We start from the raw sequence: 19622 nt of genomic DNA, 5'->3' as shown, positions 1-19622 counted from the left end.
GACACGAAGCAGGGGATCTAACCAGCTGAAAAATTAGGACATGTTACAAAAATACTTTCTGTAGTATTTTCTCTCAGACAGCTATGATGACACGCCAATGCCATATCACGCAATAGTAGCATACGGGTCATTTTGTAAAGCCTATTGTCCGGGATTTCTACCACATGTTACTACCGTGCGTTCGGGAAACATGATCATAAGACTTAGGTCAAAGATCATAAAACTAAGGTCAAGGTTCGGTTTTTGCCAGCTAAGTGGCAAAACCCTGTTTTTCCAGTTTTTGCCTGGTTTAAGGGGGGTACTACACCCGGGACTACACCCCTGGCCAATTTTATGCCTATTTTTGCATTTTTCTCAAAAATTATAGAACATTGGTGACAAGTAAGATATGTATATTATAGGGGCAAGGACTATAACTACTGTACTGAAAATTCAGCAACTCAAAGCAAGTAGTTATTGATTTATTGATCAAATATTGGGTTTCCCTCATTTTTGACTGTAACCCCACAACTGTTGTCTGTGCCGAAATAAAAATTTACAGTGCAGTAGTTGTAGTCCTTGCCCCTATAATATACATATCTTACTTGTCCCCAATGCGCTATAATTTTTAAGAAAAATGCAAAAATAGGCACAAATTTTGGCAGGGGTGTAGTACCCCCTTAAACCTGCAAAATGGCAAAAACCGATAAAAACTCATACATAGTCACTCAAATATTAACAAGTACAGACGCCCGTATTTCGAAATTTCCCGTAATTTTACGGGAACCAGCCGTAGGGTAAACAGCTTTTTGTGATTAGAACCACCTACCTACCTCCCCACCCACCCTCGCATCTACATGTAAGTACAACAAACCCATGTGTATCACTAACTCCCACTTAATCTGCTTAAACAGTGCGTAAAATTTCAATTCCGCAATTTTACTGGTCCCCGTAAAAGTACGGGGAAACCACTGGCAGCACATTTTCCGGTTATCCCGTAACTTGGTTGTTATTTTGCATGAAATTTGCAATATACCAAAACATGGGGGAATTGATATTAGGTCCCCCATCTAAAAACATGAGGGATGTCACCCCGGAGTTGATGCCCCCCCCCCTGTCGTCCCCCGGAATTGATGCCCATGTTTGCAGTTATGATCTCGGTATATGGCCCAGGTCATTCGACACTTGAGGGAAGGTTATTTATTTTAAATTTGGTAAATTTGATTCATAAAGATGATGTACTCAAAATTCAGCAACTTTATAATAAACACGCTCATATTGCCACGATTCAGATCTATACATTCACACATTGTAAAACCCGCTATACACAGCTGGTCCGAAGGACGTTCTCTACACGATACATTGTACATTTGTAAGCATAGTCGACAATATAAACGGATCTTACTTTAGTTACCACATTTATCCATAATACAATATCGAAATATATAATTGATCAATTGTATCATAATTATTATACTTTTTATTTCTACACGTAACATGAGAGTACAGAATCTAAGGAAAACGAGGGTATCGGATGGTTCGACCCGCAGGCCAGAAGATACGTCAACTGCTATTGGTGAAGAGAGAGATGCTGCTCAAAGTACACCTGTCAGTGATGACGGAACAGGATCAAAGCCTATTGCAGGAAATTCTGTTCTTGACGGTCTCGGGAAGGCAAGGAACAGCACCCCTTTGAGGAAACCAATAAATGTCGCTACATGGAATGTACGTAGCATGTCAGAAGGGAAGGTGGAAATAGTAGAGAAGGAGATGATTGCCAAAGATATCCAGATATTGGGAGTATCAGAACTGTGGTGGCTCGGACAAGGAAGATTTACAACTGATGGTGGCAATATGATCATCTACTCAGGAATGGAAAGCGCAAAGAAACGAAAAGGAGTTGGTTTCATTGTCGAGAAGTCTGTGATAGGATATAACCCAGTCAATGGGAGGGTGATGACCTTAAGACTACAAGGAAATCCCATCAATATTTCTGTGATGCAAGTATATGCACCTACAACAGATGCACCTGACTCAGAGATCATAGAGTTCTATGAGATGATCCAGGGAACATTAGACAGTATTCCAAAGAGAGACCTGCTCATTGTACTGGGTGATTGGAATGCCAAAATTGGAAAGAGTAGCGAAGAGTCGGACATTGTAGGCAAACATGGGCTTGGAACCAGAAATGAACGTGGAGACAGACTGTATGATTTCTGTGCGATAAATAACTTGGTCATCGGAAACACACTTTTTGAACATCATCCACGGAGGCTGTGGACTTGGTCAAGCCCTGGTGACAGAACAAGAAACCAGATTGACTACATCATGGTTCAGAAGAGATGGAGGTCAACACTCCAAAATGTAAGGACAAGACCAAGTGCAGATTGTGGTAGCGACCATCAACTTCTTGTAGCCAAGTTAAAATTGAGATTGAAAGCAAAGAAAGGAAGCAGACCACCAATCAGGTATGATGTTGATAACATCCCCGTTCAGTATGCTGTTGAGGTAAAGAACAAGTTTGAGCAGTTAATGAAAGTGAACGAGGAGGAACAGACACCAAATGAACTGTGGGAGGACATAAAGGAAACAGTCAAGAATACAGCCAAGAAATACATCCAGAAGAAAAGGAGAATAAAGCAACCCTGGATATCACAACACACACTGAATTTAGCTGACAGCAGGAAAGAAGCAAAAGCAGCTGGTGATCAGAATAAAAGGTCACGCCTGAACAAGGAGGTTGCTAAGAGTGTAAAGGAAGATAAGAGGAACTTCATCGAAAGAAAATGTCAGGAAATGGAGAGATGTAAAGGTGATTCGAAAGCGGCCTTTGGCATATCAAAGGAGTTAACAAAGAAGTGGGTTCCAAGAATGGATGTAATAAATGATGCAAATGGCATTACACTAACTGAAAGTGACGATATCAAGAAAAGGTGGGTGGAATATAGCACCATACTGTTTGAGGCACAAGACCAACAAGTGTATACTCGCGGTGAAATTATGGAAGAGGAGCCGCCACCACTTCGATCAGAAGTAGAACAGCGTTATTGAAAGCGACAGACAAGGAAGGTGTTGACATAATGTGGCGTTTATGCTGTCGCATATGGAAGGAGCAGGAATGGCCCAAAGACTGGTGCAGAGCTTTATTTGTTCCACTCCCCAAGAAGGGTAACTTAAAAGAGTGTTCCAACAATCGGACCATCAGCTTGATATGTCATGCAAGTAAGGTTCTGCTAAAGATCATCATCAGAAGGCTGAAGCTAAAACTAGACCAGGAGATTTCTGAGGAGCAGGCTCGCTTTCGAGAAGGGAAGGAAGAGGGACTAGAGACCAGATCGTAAACATCAGGAATATAATTGAGAAGTGTAAAGATCACAGACTAACACTTTATATGTGCTTCATTGACTACAGCAAGGCCTTTGACTGTGTCAGCCATCCCCAATTGAATATATGAATACAAAAGCCACCTAAGTCCATACTTTGGCCAAATTGAGTTAAGCATGGGAAATTGTTGCTATACATAGGCCTGTCATATGCATGAAAGAACAACTCAAATTCATTCTCTGTGTCTATTGGGCATGTGAAAAATAGCATGTATGAAAGAATCACCCAATTCCATGATTTGAGTCTTGTCACACATTGATTGAAATCCAGTATGTATAAAAGTCCACTTGTAACACATTCATTGCTAGAGAATGACTTTTGAACAAAAAATGGGTTTAATAAAGGAAAGTGTGTGGTTTATATTACATGGCAGAATGCTTATCAACATTATACATACCTGTGTGCTTTATTTTGTATTATCTTACTAGTGGTAATCTCATTCTAACATTGTTGTCTTTGTATATGATTCAAAAAACCACCTAAGTCCAAAATTTAAAATGAACCCCACGAAGTCCCTGAAATGCTAATCGTCATACCTAATACAGGTTAATCCACTCATTTGCACGTAAAACTTACCATATTGACCAGGTAAATCTAACTGAAGGAATTAAAATGATACACGGGTTTTTCTCTCAAAATAACTTCGCATGGACTTAGGTGGCTTTTGTATTCATGTATTCAATTGTGGAAAACAATGAGAAGGATGGGATTCCCTGGTCACATTATTGATCTTATTAGTCAACTATATGAGGACCAGGAATCTGTAGTCAGGACAAGTAATGGAGATACTGAATGGTTCAAGATTGGAAGAGGGCTGAGACAGGGCTGCATATAGTCACCAAACCTGTTTAACATTTATTCAGAGGACATCCCTCAAGGCTCGGTTATCGGTCCACTTATGTTCATCATCTATACACTGCCCATCGGTGAGATTATACATAAACACAGACTCAGTTACCATGAATTCGCAGATGATACGCAACTATACATATCGTTCAATCCTAGGGATCTTAACGCTCACAAGATGGCTCTTCACAAACTTGAATCCTGTATCTCAGAACTCAAAGACTGGATGTGCGTGAACAAATTGAAACTTAACAACAATAAAACTGAATTCTTCATAGCCGGTACTTCTCAAGGTCTTAGCAAACTTCCGCCATTGCAACTTAATGTGGGAGACAGCGTCATTAAACCATCTGATAATGTTCGGAACTTGGGCACAGTGTTTGACTCTCGCCTAACGATGACTCCTCACATTAATAGCATGATTTCTTCAATCAATTTCCAGCTCCGTAATATTCGCCGTATTCGTCGCTTTTTGGACCACAAAACACTTCACACAGTTGTGCAAGCTCTCGTGATATCACGCCTTGACACCGGGAATGCTCTCCTCTATGGAGCAAAATCAAAAGACCTTGATCGTTTACAGTCCCTCCAACACAAAGCAGCCAAACTCATATTCTATGCCGCCAGACTTGATAGCCCCACACCATTAATGCATGACCTTCACTGGTTGCCAGTAAGAGATCGAATCAAATTCAAACTCGTCGGCAGAGTGCTACACTATCGTAAGTGCAGTTTGGACAGTTTTACAGGAGGAGCATTTTTGTGTTTAGCGTAGCCATTTGTTTCCAAGTAGCCATAAAATGACATGGGAATGTAAAGCAATTTGATTTTAATAATATAAACTATATAAATGGTGTTAAAGTTAATAAATCGATGAATTATTTACTGATTTAGATGTCGTAAGTGCCACATACGATAGTGTTACACTCAAATTGAAATGAGTGTAGAGTGCAACACTATCGTATCATCGTATGTGCCACATACGATAGTGTTGCACTCAAATAGAAATAAGTGTAGAGGTAACACTATCGTATGTGCCACATACGATAGTATAGCATTCATTGCTAAATTAGGATATGCGTAACATCGGCTCAAATATCGAATATTTTGTCATTTTATGTTTCTTAACCAGTGTTAATTTATTTTGGCACATAATATTAACAATAGCAAGACACCTTTTGCCGCAATGTTATCTCTCAAGATTTATTACTGAATCTAAAACTAAAAACATCGGATTTATCGTCTCTATTACCAGTCATGAGAGCTATGAACTTAGCCAGCATGATGACAACGCATACAGCCGTCAGCGTCACAGCCAGTGATGTGTTAGAGACTCTTTTGCACTTACGATGGTGTAGCATTCCGTGGTTTTGTTGTTTAGGCCCAATAAAGTAGCGTATGTGGCACATACGATAGTCTTGCATGCATTAATTGTATTGCACTTACGATATTTTATTTTATTAATTAAAAAATAATTAAGCAATTTTGAAACTTAAAACCTGGTTTAAAATGTGCGTTTTTATTATGGCCTTCCATAATTCATCAAAATCTCATTTTGGCCAAAAATGTCACTTACGATAGTGTAGCACTCTGGCGACGAACTCTGTCTGTACGTCTTCAAATGTTTGCATGAATCTGCTCCTTCATACCTCACAGAATTACTCTCATACAGAACGCGCTCATCTGGACCCGTCACAAGATCCTCTATGGATACCAGTCTTCTGAACACTCACATCGGTAAAAATCGCAGTGGTGACATGTCTTTTCGTTCTGCTGGTCCAGCGTTGTGGAACTGCCTCCCGCGTAACATCAGGGAGGCAACCTCAGTGGCAACATTTAAAAAATCTCTTAAGGGATCTAAAATGAGCGTTTATTGGGTTTCGACAGTATTTTTTGTGGGACATGAGAGCACCTCAGACCTATCGAATTGCATTCTGAATACGAAGCATGTCTTTCTGATATCAAATAATTTTCATTTTTGAAAATCACAATATAATACAAATTTTATGACAAATTATAAAAATTTGATATTTTTCAAATTTTTGATATATAACAGTCCTCGAAGTAAATTATACAAATCTAATGATATATTCTTAAAGTGTATGTAGCAGGAAGGAAAAGCCGACGTCAATTGAAAATTTTGACCTTTCATATTGAAGATATGGATTTTTTCCCAAAAAGACCTAATTTGTTTTGGTGTTTTGGGAAAAAATCCATATCTTCAATACGAAAGGTCAAAATTTTCAATTGATCGTCGGCTTTTCATCCCACCTACATACACTTTAAGTATAAATCATCAGATTTATAAAGTTTACTTCAAGTACTGTTAAATATCAAAAATATCAATTTTAATGATTTGCCATAAAATGTGTATTAAATTGGGAATTTCAAAAATCAAAATTATTTGATATCAGAATGACATTCTTCGTATTCAGAGTGCAATTCGATATGTCTGATGTGCTCTGATGTCCCAAAATATATACTGTCCAAACGTTCATACCCCAGCCCTTAAGGCTCATTATTATCCTTTTTGACTCTTTGCTTTTGTTCATTCTCTTGTTTTTGCAGTGTATCACTTAGCGCTTTGATCTTTTTGTAATAGCGCTTTATAAGCTCAAATATGTATGTATGTATGTATCATGAGAGAAGCTTTGGACGGGTTTACTGGTGGACTCAAATGTGGCGGTAGCAGTATCACAAATCTACGCTATGCTGATGATACCACCCTAATATGCAGCAGTAGAGAGGAACTGCTGGCCCTTTTGAAATGCATCAAGGAAGCCAGTGAGGAGAAAGGCCTTCTGCTAAATGCCAAGAAGACTAAAGTAATGGTTATTGATAGAAATGGAACTGGAGAGGACTTTGTGATAGATGGTCAAAAGATCGAGGAGGTTAAACAATTTGAATACCTGGGTTCAATGATAGACAACAAAGGTGATAGCACATCTGAGATCAAAAGAAGATTAGCTATGGCAAGGACAACAACTCAGAGTATGTCAAAGATCTGGAAGAGTCGTGGTTTATCAATCAACCTCAAGGTACGGTTACTCCGTGCAACAGTCTTCTCAATTGTTACATACGGGTGCGAATCCTGGGCAATGACAAAGAATGACAGGAAGAAGATAGATGCATTTGAGATGTGGTGCTATAGGAAGCTGTTGGGAGTATCTTGAAAAGACAAGAAGACAAATATCTGGGTCCTGAATAAGATTAGCACAGACTTAAACATCAGAAAGTCCATCATTGAGAGGAAATTGCGCTACTTTGGCCACATTGTAAGAAAGGATGGTGGAGTTGAGAGGCAGATTCTTCAGGGAGCTGTGGAAGGCCATCGTGGAAGGGGACGTCCATCAACATCTTGGACAAATGATGTGAAGAACGTTTCATCACACGGAATGTATCTTAGGGAGAGGAGGGGAAAAATGGTACTCATTAATCAAAATGTGTTGCTTTTAGGGCGCTAGCGCGCCTATAATCCTTTTTTTTTTTCTTTTTTTTTTTCTTTGTTAATTAACATATATTTCAAATGCTGATAAATCGTGGTTGGCTGCCCATGATATCTGTTAATTTCAATGTTTTATGAATATAATTCTACCACGCAGAGGGGGTCACACAGCAGAATTTCACATCGGGGGCTGACTTAGCTACATTTCGAAGCTCTGATCTTCAAATTCATGTAAATTTCAAAGTTTATACATTTAATATATTTAATATGATACTAATTTTTTGTTATAACCAACTGGTACACGAAATATACTAGCTTATTACCTATACAGAAAGGTGATTATCAGCCTTCACTCAGCAAATTGACATGCCCGGCATATGCAGCCATTCTCCGTCTGGATAACATGACTGTCGCCCTCAATACGTCTGAGCACAAATTTAAATAACAATACGCTATTTACATATCAATGCGGCCTCATGCTAATTAAAGCTGCCCCATCCAGGGGTTCATCTGGTGCAACACGTTTGGCTTTTGATAGAAGTAGATGGCGTACTCTTGTGAAGACCACCATCTGACCCAGAGAGAGAGAGAGAGAGATGTCTACAGCATCATTTAAAATCAACATCTGTTAAATTAATTTTGAGTAATCTTTTTTAACAAACTGTAATCAGTGGCGTAGCTGCCAGGGGGGGGGTAATTGCCCCTGGCAAAAATTGCCTGTTTGGGCCCCGCCCCCTAGTGCTATTTGGGCCCCGCCCCTAGCGCATGGAAGAAAGAGGAAAAAGGAGAGAGAGAGGAAAAGGGAGGAGAGAGGGAGAGGAGGGGAAAAATGGTACTCATTAATCAAAATGTGTTGCTTTTAGGGCGCTAGCGCGCCTATAATCCTTTTTTTTTTTTTTTTTTTTTTTTTTTTTTGCTCTTCACTTTTTCAAACCACCTGATAAAAAAATTGGGTCAACCTTTTTTTTGAGCAAGGGGCGGCAAAATTTTTTTTTTTTGGATGTGGGCTCCCGCCCCATACAGGCTTGCCTCCCCCCATGGAAAAAAAATCCCAGCTACGCCACTGACTGTAATAGCTTTTATATTATTTTTGATGAATAGCATCATAAAAAAATATTAAATTCCAAAACTCGTCAGAAATACGTCAGATTTATAATAAGTGGTTAGAAAACCATAAAATAAATTTGTTTTTAAATGGTTTTCTTATGTATTGTATGCCGACTTTTTACCAGTTTAATATAATTTAAAAATATTTATATAATTATTTCACCATGCTACAATCAAGTATCAACTCTATGCATCATAATTTTTAACTAATTTGTTGTATCAAATATTGCAACGGTAATGCTAACCATCAGTCTAGATCTTTTTACATTGGTGTCTTCCTAACAGGCTAGTTACTATATAGTAGATCCTTCAATAGTCAAAAAAGAAAAGCACACTAACATTTGATATACTCAGTATAACTGACGTATGTATTGACGTAGACAGCAGGCTAGTTACTACATAGAAGTAGTAGATCCTACAATATTCTGACAAGACAAGCACACATACTAACATCTTGCATACTTAGTATAGCCGAAGTTTGTTATGACATATACAGCAGGCTAGTTACTACATGGAAATAGCAGATCCAAGGGGGTGACACTAAATTCACGGTTGTTCTATTAGCAACGCAAAATCTATGAAAAATTCAGCTGGTTTACTAGCTAGAAAGTGAGGCCAGTTATCGATCCGTTATAGCTCGTTATGAATAATTCATGTTCGACCCTTGGATCATGTTAATTGAGTTTGGCAAATAACAACGTTGTTAGTTTTGCGAACTTTGCCTGTTCAATGAGAGTATAGCGCGCCCCAATACATCTGGGCACAAAACAGGCGAACACGATCCAGTTTAATGAAATGGCGGACGGGTATTCCCATCAGGCACCAGTGATATGTTTTTTCCAAAGAAAGTCTACTAATTTGATATGAAATGGCATTTTGCAATAGCAAAGTCAAAATTAGGACTTGCTGTCAATAATATGAAGGAAATATGTGACAGAGGCAAGGTGGGAAATACAAGTAGTATTTAAGTTATAATAACCTTTGATACCCGACCTGACCTTCCATCATGGCGCCTTATTCGTCTTTATGTATTTCTATTATGCTCTCAAGTAAAATGAAATACCAATCTGCACTGAGCAGACAATGTTACTTGGCTCCCAGCATGAATTATTGATTTTATACGGAAGTAAAGAAATGCACAGTGTATGTGCATGATGTGCAAGCATACTCCAAATATTTACGGTAAATCTGAATAGTGATCACATAGTGACATATCATGTGTTCGGGAAATCACGTGGCAACATTTTAAGATTTCAGGCTTGTTTACTAGTTAATTGCCATTTGTACTCTTTATTATTTATCTTTGTTAATTAACATATATTTCAAATGCTGATAAATCGTGGTTGGCTGGCCATGATATCTGTTAATTTCAATGTTTTATGAATATAATTCTACCACGCAGAGGGGGTCACACAGCAGAATTTCACATCGGGGGCTGACTTAGCTACATTTCGAAGCTCTGCTCTTCAAATTCATGTAAATTTCAAAGTTTATACATTTAATATATTTAATATGATACTAATTTTTGTTATAACCAACTGGTACACGAAATATACTAGCTTATTACCTATACAGAAAGGTGATTATCAGCCTTCACTCAGCAAATTGACATGCCCGGCATATGCAGCCATTCTCCGTCTGGATAACATGACTGTCGCCCTCAATACGTCTGAGCACAAATTTAAATAACAATACGCTATTTACATATCAATGCGGCCTCATGCTAATTAAAGCTGCCCCATCCAGGGGTTCATCTATGGCCGATCGTACAATAGTCGGACAAGACAAGCAGACCCACTAACATCTGATATACTTAGTATCACTGACGTATATATGTTATGACGTAGACTTCAGGTTAGCTACTACACCAGGCACAAAAAGAAACTCGTCAGTTCTTTCTTTCTTTCTTTGAGTTTAATGGCGCCTTCAGCTACTATGGCTATTTGCGCCAAGACTCGTCAGTTATAGTCACCCTTGCTGTTCAACAACCTGATCATTTTGTAATATAATACATAATCAGTCCAAGAGAGTGCCAAATATGGATCAGGAGTATTACATAATAATACCCTGCTATGACAATAGCTGCACTAGGTTAATCGTATAATCTCCTTATGTGGTTAGCATGGCTGGGCCAGGAAATCCACAAGGTCAGCCAATGTATGATGTACATGTATTCGGTACATGTGCCATATCTTTTACAATGGGTGATAAATTTCTGGTTTGTTTTATTTCAAAACGCAACAGTCGATATTCTAAAGCTTGGTCCAAATCCAAGAGAAGAACCAACTCTAGTAATTTATGTGGTTTCAAATTATATCGGCCGTTGCCTTTTTGATAGAAATGGTGTTTGTTGATGTGTACAGTTTCCCATTAGATCATAACATGCTGTTGTACATCCAAGGTCAAAGGTCTTTTAATCCATATTTGGCGTTCTTCTGGGACTGATAATATACATTTTGTTAATTGGACTTTGCTTTCTCATTTGACACCCAGTTCGTGAAAATCGAACAAGAATTGACCAAGATATGCGCCTCCAAACCCCAAAATCAAAAGTTGCAATTTCAACGATTTTCAATAGGAACGCATCGTTGTATTGCATACAAACACCACGGGCCAATCAATAAAGCACACAATGTACCAGGCACAATGGAATCCTCAACAACTTTTGATTTTGGGGTTTGGGGGTTTGGAGGCGCATATCTTGGTCAATTCCTGCTAGATTCTCATGAACAGGGTGTCAAATGAGAAAGCAAAGTCCAATTAACAAAATGTATATTTCAGAATAATCCAAAATTATCAGGTTGTTGAACAGTAAGGATGATTATAACTGACGAGTTTCTTTTTGTGCCGGGTGTACATGGAAGTAGCAGATCACACCGACATCGCCTGGCTAATAATTACTTGGTACAGCAGAGATACTAAAATCAATACCCGGGATCGATACACGTGAATGTGCTATGCACGATTTTGATATTGAGACGAAAATCTTTGGATACCGGGGAAGAAAATGATGAATATCTCCCGTAATTGATTTCGTCTAAAGAAACCAGATGTGGTTCCTTGCACTTGAATATATGTATTGAACAGATATGATAGTCGTTAGCTTGCGTCTTGAGAAAGAAGCTTGCGTCTTGAACTCAAAACTGACAATAATTCTGATTTTATATGTGCCGAACTATATAGCGCAGTGTATAGGCCAATCGTGGAGGTAGTCTAAAAGCAGATGACCTATGGCGTACCATGCTCACTCACACACAGCGAGGTCAGTCACCGGGCTATTGTCAGTAGCCTTAGTCAGATGTCCTTCGGCCCATTATGCGTCTCAAAACTATTAAACAGGTCGGAACAAAATGGCCATGCGTGGCGGTGGATTCAACCTACCATGGCGATTTCTGCCATGAAGATATCGGGGCGATGACACTGTGGATCGTACAATGTTCGAACAAGACAAGCACACACACTAACATCTGACATACTCAGTATAACTGACGTACAGCCTGTCTCAAAAAAAATTGTGCAAGTGAAAAGCGCCCTCTATGGCAATTAGAGAATACCGTTGTGACATAATGCTTACATCAACGTCACGGGCGCAGTCTTAGCTCTCTAATGCCGTTTGTTCTGTTCAATTTGCTTGTTCCAATTTCGAGATATGTTTAATTAACAACGAAAGGGTAAAATCACAATTGTGCCACTTTTACTAGGGAAGAGGGCTGTACATGTAAATCAATGATAGCTGGTGTTGATGCGTCTATTGCACTCCTCCTTTCGGGGCGCATGCATTAGACGCATCAACATCGGCACGCGTGCATTATTTTGTCTAATATCTCTCCCAACAAGTAATACGCGTTCATTAACCTATAAGTGCGCAATATTTGTTTGTCTTTTAACATGTCTTAAGTGACTAAGAGAACAGCATTTACCATGATAAAATCATTGACATGCACATGTATTTAATTTTTACAGCAGAATGTGAAATATTTATTTATCTTTTAATCTCTTTCAAGTGGAAAAAGAGACTCATCATTCCTGCATCATGATAAAACAGTAAAAACAGTCAACAATATTTTGTATTGTGTTATTGATGCATTCTTTTGATTTCACGAAGGAACTCTTGATAAACTTGATGCTATCACTGTTACATGTAAAGCCCTCTTCCCTAGTAAAAGTGGCACAATTGTGATTTTACCCTTTCGTCTTTAACTAAACATATCTCGAGATTAAAACAAGCAAACTGAACAGAACAAACGGCATTTCAGAGCTAAGACTACGCCCTTGACGTTGATGTAAGCATTATGTCACAACGGTGTTCTCTAATTGCCATAGAGGGCGCTTTTCACTTGCACAATTTTTTTTGAGACAGGCTGTATGTTATGGCGTAAACTGCAGACTAGTTACTACGCAGAAGTAGTATATCGTACATTCGGATACATACATACATAAATATACGAATTTTTTATTCAATAATGAACAAAATACATTTGGGCCACCAAAGCGGCATTATAAATCATTACATGAATAAATTACAAACAACATGAAAATGAACAGAAGAATTAATTGATTTTGGTGAGCCTGTTTCGCAGTCTCCAAATGATGTTGGTTCCAATCATGGAACTGACAGAAGCATATTTGGCAACAGCCTTGGCAACACGTTTGGGGAAGCCAAGTTTCTTCAACCCACTTCGGAAACGGTGATGAATATGGCCGAGTGACCCAATCACGAAGACAAGGATTTTGCAATCAAATCCGCACAACGTGAGCAAGTTACAAAGAGGAGTATACTTTTGGAACTTTGTGTTGTAACTTTCCTCAATGAAAGCATCGAAAGGACAAGTTATTTTCAAGATGACACACTTCATGTTTTCGTGATCAATGAGAAATAAGTCTGGTTTTCTTGCTTGAATGTCCTGAAAGATGTTTGCGAATTCAATTTCATCATCGTCATTCGTGATCAGGGCACCCGAGATGATCTTTTCACGGTAGATATCACACCTGTTGTATTTTTCAATTTCCTTTTCAAGGATATTGATGATCCGGTTGTGTCTTGAAATGTAATTGTAACGAAATTGCATGCAGCCGTTTGCTACATGTGAAATTGTATCATATGGATTTCTGCAAAGAGGGCACGACTTGCTGACCTGAGGAAACATTACATGGAGCAATGAATTTGATTCAGCGATTTGGAGTCTAGCTTTGGTGATAAACTTAATCAGGTCGAATCAAACTGTGTAGACTCTCATTCATCTGGGTATGTTGAAATTAAGATTTAATTTAAATCTGGTCAACCAGACATACCTATTTTTGACGGACGAACCGACGGACCACCATATTCTCAACTCTAAGGATTTTTCGGAAAAAATCCAAGGGCTTAGTGTTAGAACCTGATGAGACTATAACATCGTTTGATGTCACCGCCCTCTTTACCAGCATTCCTCCGAAGGACGCAGTCTCAGCAGTTCGCGAAGTTCTGACTCAGGATACCACACTTCATGAACGGACAAACTTATCTCCTGATCAATTATGTGATCTACTGAGTCTCTGTTTAGATAACACCTACTTTCGTACAGTGGAAAATTCTACCAACAATGTCATGGATGTTCCATGGGTTCGCCCGTCTCACCGATTATCGCTAACCTGTATATGGAAAGATTTAAGCGCATTGCTTTGTCAACGTTTCCCGGTATAGCGCCATCTAGATGGTATCGATATGTGGATGATACTTGGATTTTAATTAAATCCAACGAACTTGATAGGTTTTTCAACCACATCAATCAAATTGATCCCCATATCAAGTTCACGCAGGAAGGATTGTCAAATAACAAACTCGCGTTTCTTGACTGTTTAGTGTCCGTGGAAGAAGATCGCTCCCTTGCTGTGTCTGTTTATCGAAAACAGACACACACGGACCAATACCTTCAATTTGGTTCCAATCACCCGCTCATTCAAAAACTCGGCGTGGTCAACACCTTGTTTCATAGAGCTGAGTCGATCATCACCAAATACTCCGATAAGATTGCTGAACATCAACATCTTCGCAGCGCTGGGTAACTGTGGTTACCAGGACTGGGCCATAAACAAGGCCTTAAACAAGGACAACAGTAAACCCACCGCCAGTAGCACGAATCAGACGGGCAGAACAACAAGTATTACCATCCCATATCACGGAGATTTATCGGAAAAACTCAAAAGAATTTATCGCGACCACGGAATTACCACCCACTTTAAACCCACGAACACGATCCGCCAGTCCTTGGTCTATTGGCCTTGGCTGTGTTGTGTACGTGTGTGTTCCATTTTAGGTCATGTGTGAGTTCAACTCCCAGGTAGTTGTGACTCTGGGCTTGTTGAAGTTTACTACTTCCAATTGTGTAGTCAGTAATGATTGGATTACGTGTGTGCGTAATACGTAACAGAAAACACTTGTCGGCATTGAATGCCATTTGCCAGGTATGTTGCCACCTATCCAACATCAGCATGTCATTTTGAAGCTTCACAGCATCTGCCCTAGATTTTATTTCTCTGTAAACCACACAATCGTCCGCAAAGAGACGGATAGGGGACGACAAGTTATTCGGAAGGTCATTCAAGTAAATCAAGAATAACAGTGGTCCCAACACCGTCCCTTGCGGAACCCCCGAGAGTACCTTCACCCAGTTTGAGTTCTCTCCCCCTACTACTACTCTCTGACTTCTTTGTGTAAGAAATTTTTCAAGCCATGTGTGTATGTGACCTGTGATGCCGCATTGTGATAGTTTTCTCAAAAGTCTTTGATGCGGTACCGTATCAAAGGCTTTTGAGAAGTCCATCACAATGAGGTCAGTTTGTTGCTTGTTTTCAAGTGAGTGTGCAAGGTCATGGACCGTTTGGACCAATTGGGTTTCACACGAATGGCGTGCTCTGAACCCATGTTGCTTGTCTGTTAATATATTAAATCTGTCGAGATGGGCCATAATCTGTGTATGCAGTATATGTTCAAACATTTTGCATACGATGCTAGTTAGTGAAACCGGACGATAATTGGCCGGTGAAGTTGTGTCCCCTTTTTTGAATATAGGAGACACATTTGCTAATAACCAGTCATTTGGTGGGGTACCTTGATCCAGAGAGGATTGGAATATGGTGACTAGAGCCGAGGCAGTTTCAACTGCCGCAATCTTAATAATTTTGCCAGTGATCGCATCAGGATCTGGAGCTTTGTTTTCTTTTAGCTCCTGAAGGGGAAAACCTCAGTGCTGAGGACTGAACTGTCCAGCCAGCTTTCACAGCCGAGAATAATATCTGGGCAATGATTATCCAAACACGCGGCAAAGGCAGCTTTTTTACCTCTTAAGCCTTGACAGTTAACAACCAAAATGCGTAAATGTTCAGCTCTGTTGATTTTAGTAGGCTGAATTTTCTTTTTGGGTGATGAGGTAGCCAGTGGGGAATGTGGGAGGTCTCCCTCAGAGGCAATACTACTGAAGCTGTTTGTCAGCTCGATTGAGCCGTCTGAATAAAACAGACCCAGTAGAGTAATTTGGTAGCCCACATGAGGGGGATATCCACATGACATTACTATTACCCAAATACTCATAAGTTTGGGAGCCCATGTTGATGCAGTCTGTATGATACCACCCTAGGCAACTATCACATCTAATTCCCTTTTGGCCCCACATGATGCACCTATGGTCCACGGCAAACCCGATTCGACCTTTGTGGCATTAAACCCAGTTAACAGGAAATTAATCCAGTAAATCGATTCAGTAGAGCAAATAAGCTTATGCATTCGATCACTAACGGTAACCAGCTTCGATCGATCACCCCAGCTGCAGCGTGTGTAAACTCTAATTTGCATAGAGGCTGTGCGTGAAATTATTGATTGGCTCCATGCTCCAAACAAAGGATTTGAACCGGTGTCCTTCACCGTAATCATGGCGCAGTGCAGTCCATTCAATCAAATGTTGTCATCAACCTATTTGATCGCAGTGCATTGTTATGTGTGTGAGACGAACTGTCGCGGTTGATTGCAATCAAACAAACGATGTCTTATGTATTACTTTTGTTCCGTGATGAAAATCGTGATGTTTTATTTAATCACTCTCGACAAATGTATTTCTTTTGTAGGCCTATTACTTTGTTTTGAGATGAAAATCGTGATGCTCTAAAAGAAACGATTTCTTAAGGTTATACAAAGAAACGTATAAAAAACGTATAAAAGACGTATAAAGTTGTTCTCTAAAACAGAGTTTTCTCAGTAATCAAATATCGCAGCAAGTGAAATGTTGGTGCATTGGATGTAGCTTAACATTTTTCTTGTGTGTTTATACAAATTTTTAGAATAAATTTGAAAATCCTTCGTTTAAAGCCGTTTTACGCACCATGTTCACCAAATCAAAAACGCGTTCCATGACGTTTTTTTCAAATGTGCGCCCCGTATAAAACCACGCCGAGTGATTGTTTTCTTCTTTTTTGTATTGTACTACAAATCGATTAAAGAAATAATGTTGCCATGGGGAAGAACCAACTACAGTACCGATTAAATTTTAAAAGCCCGTTTTTGGGGAACATTTTCGAGAATCTTGCCTGAGAAAAAACTGTTTTGTGAAATTATCGATATCTTAATTACTTGATGTTAATTTAGACATCTGAATACCTACATTATTTCTCAACATTCTGCCAATTGCTATCCCATTTGATTTTCACTCCAAATTGAAGCTAGTATTGCAAAAAACGAGGTTTTTCATCCATCAGTTCGTTCAAAATTTCAGCGCCGACATGCGTGTTTATTCTAAGAGCCATTTGTGCGGACGCGATTGTAATCAAGTAATTGCATCAAATTAAAGTTATATATCCGCTTCGAGAACAAGCAATTGCGTAAGCTGATGTATGTCCGAGTGGGTAGAGCGTTGGACTGGGAATCTGTTAGGAACCATTTTTGTGGGTTCGAGTCCCCGTGTGGCTGAATTTTCTTTCTTTTTCTCTCTTTTCTCATTTTTACTTCCTTTCTTTCCTCTTTTCTTTCTCCTTTTCTTTTTTCATTTTTTTTTCATTTCTTTCTTTCTTTCTTCCTTTCCTTTTCGTTCTTTTTCTTTCTCTCTCTCTCTTTCTCTCTCTCTCTTTCTTTCTCTTTTCACTATTTCTTTATTCTTTCTTGCTCCTTTCTTTTTAGTTTTATTTGATTGATTCGCTGACTGCAGTGAATCGTGATTGATTGTTTTTCACTTTATATAATTCAGAAATTTGTAGGCCTGCTAAGTCTGTCTTGTTGAATATTCTTCCCAAATTCGATTTGCAAATAATTGTTTTTTGATATTGTTGTTGATGTTATTGTTGTACCCTATTATTACATTGTAATCAGGGGAATAGCAGCATTGATTTATTTCATCAAAGAAATCAAGGCTATAAATTCAAAATCAACACATTTTCCAGGGCGTAGCTTGACGAAGTGCCCCCAATCAATTTTAAAATTTATAAAATCCTGATGAAAATTGCCGAAAACGGCTTGTGCCCCCCCGGCATCCGACCCGGCATGCCGCCCCCGGCACTCACGAGCTCCGGGCACGAGCTAAGCCAAGTTTCATGTCTTGACCGTGGATCGATATGCTATTGTAAGTAGGCCTACGTCCCAGAACGCTTGTTCATTGTCTGCATGGCTGTTTCTGTTATGAAATTACGACCCTGTGAAATCAAACGCATGAAAAACTCTCGGCTAACCTTAAGGTTACACGAAGAAACGTATAAAAACGTATAAAAGACGTATAAAGTTGTTCTCTAAAACCGTGTTTTCTCAGCAATCAAATATCGCAGTGAGTCAAATGTTGGTGCATGGATGTATCTTTACATTTTTTTTGTGTGTTTATACAAATTTTTAGAATCCGTTTGAAAATCCTTCGTTTAAATCATTTTTACGCACCATATTCACAAGATCAAAAACACGTTCCATGCAGTTTTTTTCAAATGTTCGCTCCGTATAAAACCACGCCGAGTGATTGTTTTCTCCTTTTATGTATTGTACTACAAATCGACCAAAGAAATAATGTTGCCATGGGGGAGAACCAAATACAGTACCGATTAAATTTTATTAGCCCGTTTTTGGGAACAATTTTCGAGAATCTTGTACCACAAAACACTGTTATGTTACATTATCGATATCTGGATTGTGGAACGTTAATTTTGATTTCTAACTGCCTACATTATTTCTCAAATGTCTGTCGCTTACTTTACCATTTGATTTTCACTCCAAATTTAAGCTACTTTTGCAAAAAACGAGGTTTTTCGCCATCGATACCTCCGACATTTACAGCGGTATTGAGCTTGTTTATCATAATAGCCTGTTATTACACTATTCCATAATAGTCAGTTTGAGATCGATCATTTCTATATGTCTCTCAGTGGCTCAATCGGTTAGCGCGTTGGACTCACGCTGGACTATATAATGCAATAGTTCTGAGCTGGGAAACTTTGGTACGTGTTCGAGTCCCGATGTGGTCCATTCTATTATTTTTTTCTCTCACTTTTTTTCTTTTTTCTTGTTCGTTTCTTTCTCTCTGACTGCAGCGATTAATTGTTTTTGCCCGGTTTTTTTCATTATATAATTCAGGAATTTTTAGGCCTATATTAGTCTAATAGGCGCGGCCTATGAATATATAGGCCCTATTTATAAATTAGTAATAACAAAATATTGGTTGTTGGTTTTGTTATTGTTGTTGTAGTTATTGTTGTAGGCCTATATATTGCATAATCAGGGTATAAATAGGCCTACTAGGCCTATTATAGCCTATAGAAGCATTGATTTATTTCACGACAGATATCATCCAGGATAATTTTAAAAATTGAAAATTTAGAAAATCCAAAGGAAAATTGCCGAAAACGGCTGCCCACAATC

The 19622-nt window shown here is 38.9% G+C and overlaps 1 protein-coding gene across 1 annotated transcript; it reads left to right on the top strand.

Moving 5' to 3' along the window:
* The first annotated feature begins 1476 nt into the window (after positions 1 to 1476).
* Positions 1477 to 3030, top strand: LOC140166815 (craniofacial development protein 2-like). The gene has a single exon (XM_072190304.1). It carries the CDS (start codon positions 1477 to 1479, stop codon positions 3028 to 3030), a length of 1554 nt encoding a protein of 517 aa, XP_072046405.1.
* The last annotated feature ends 16592 nt before the right edge of the window (positions 3031 to 19622 follow it).

This window comes from Amphiura filiformis, chromosome 12 (assembly GCF_039555335.1).
Source record: "Amphiura filiformis chromosome 12, Afil_fr2py, whole genome shotgun sequence".
Taxonomy (NCBI): domain Eukaryota; kingdom Metazoa; phylum Echinodermata; class Ophiuroidea; order Amphilepidida; family Amphiuridae; genus Amphiura; species Amphiura filiformis.
This window is presented reverse-complemented; position numbering and strand designations above follow the sequence as displayed.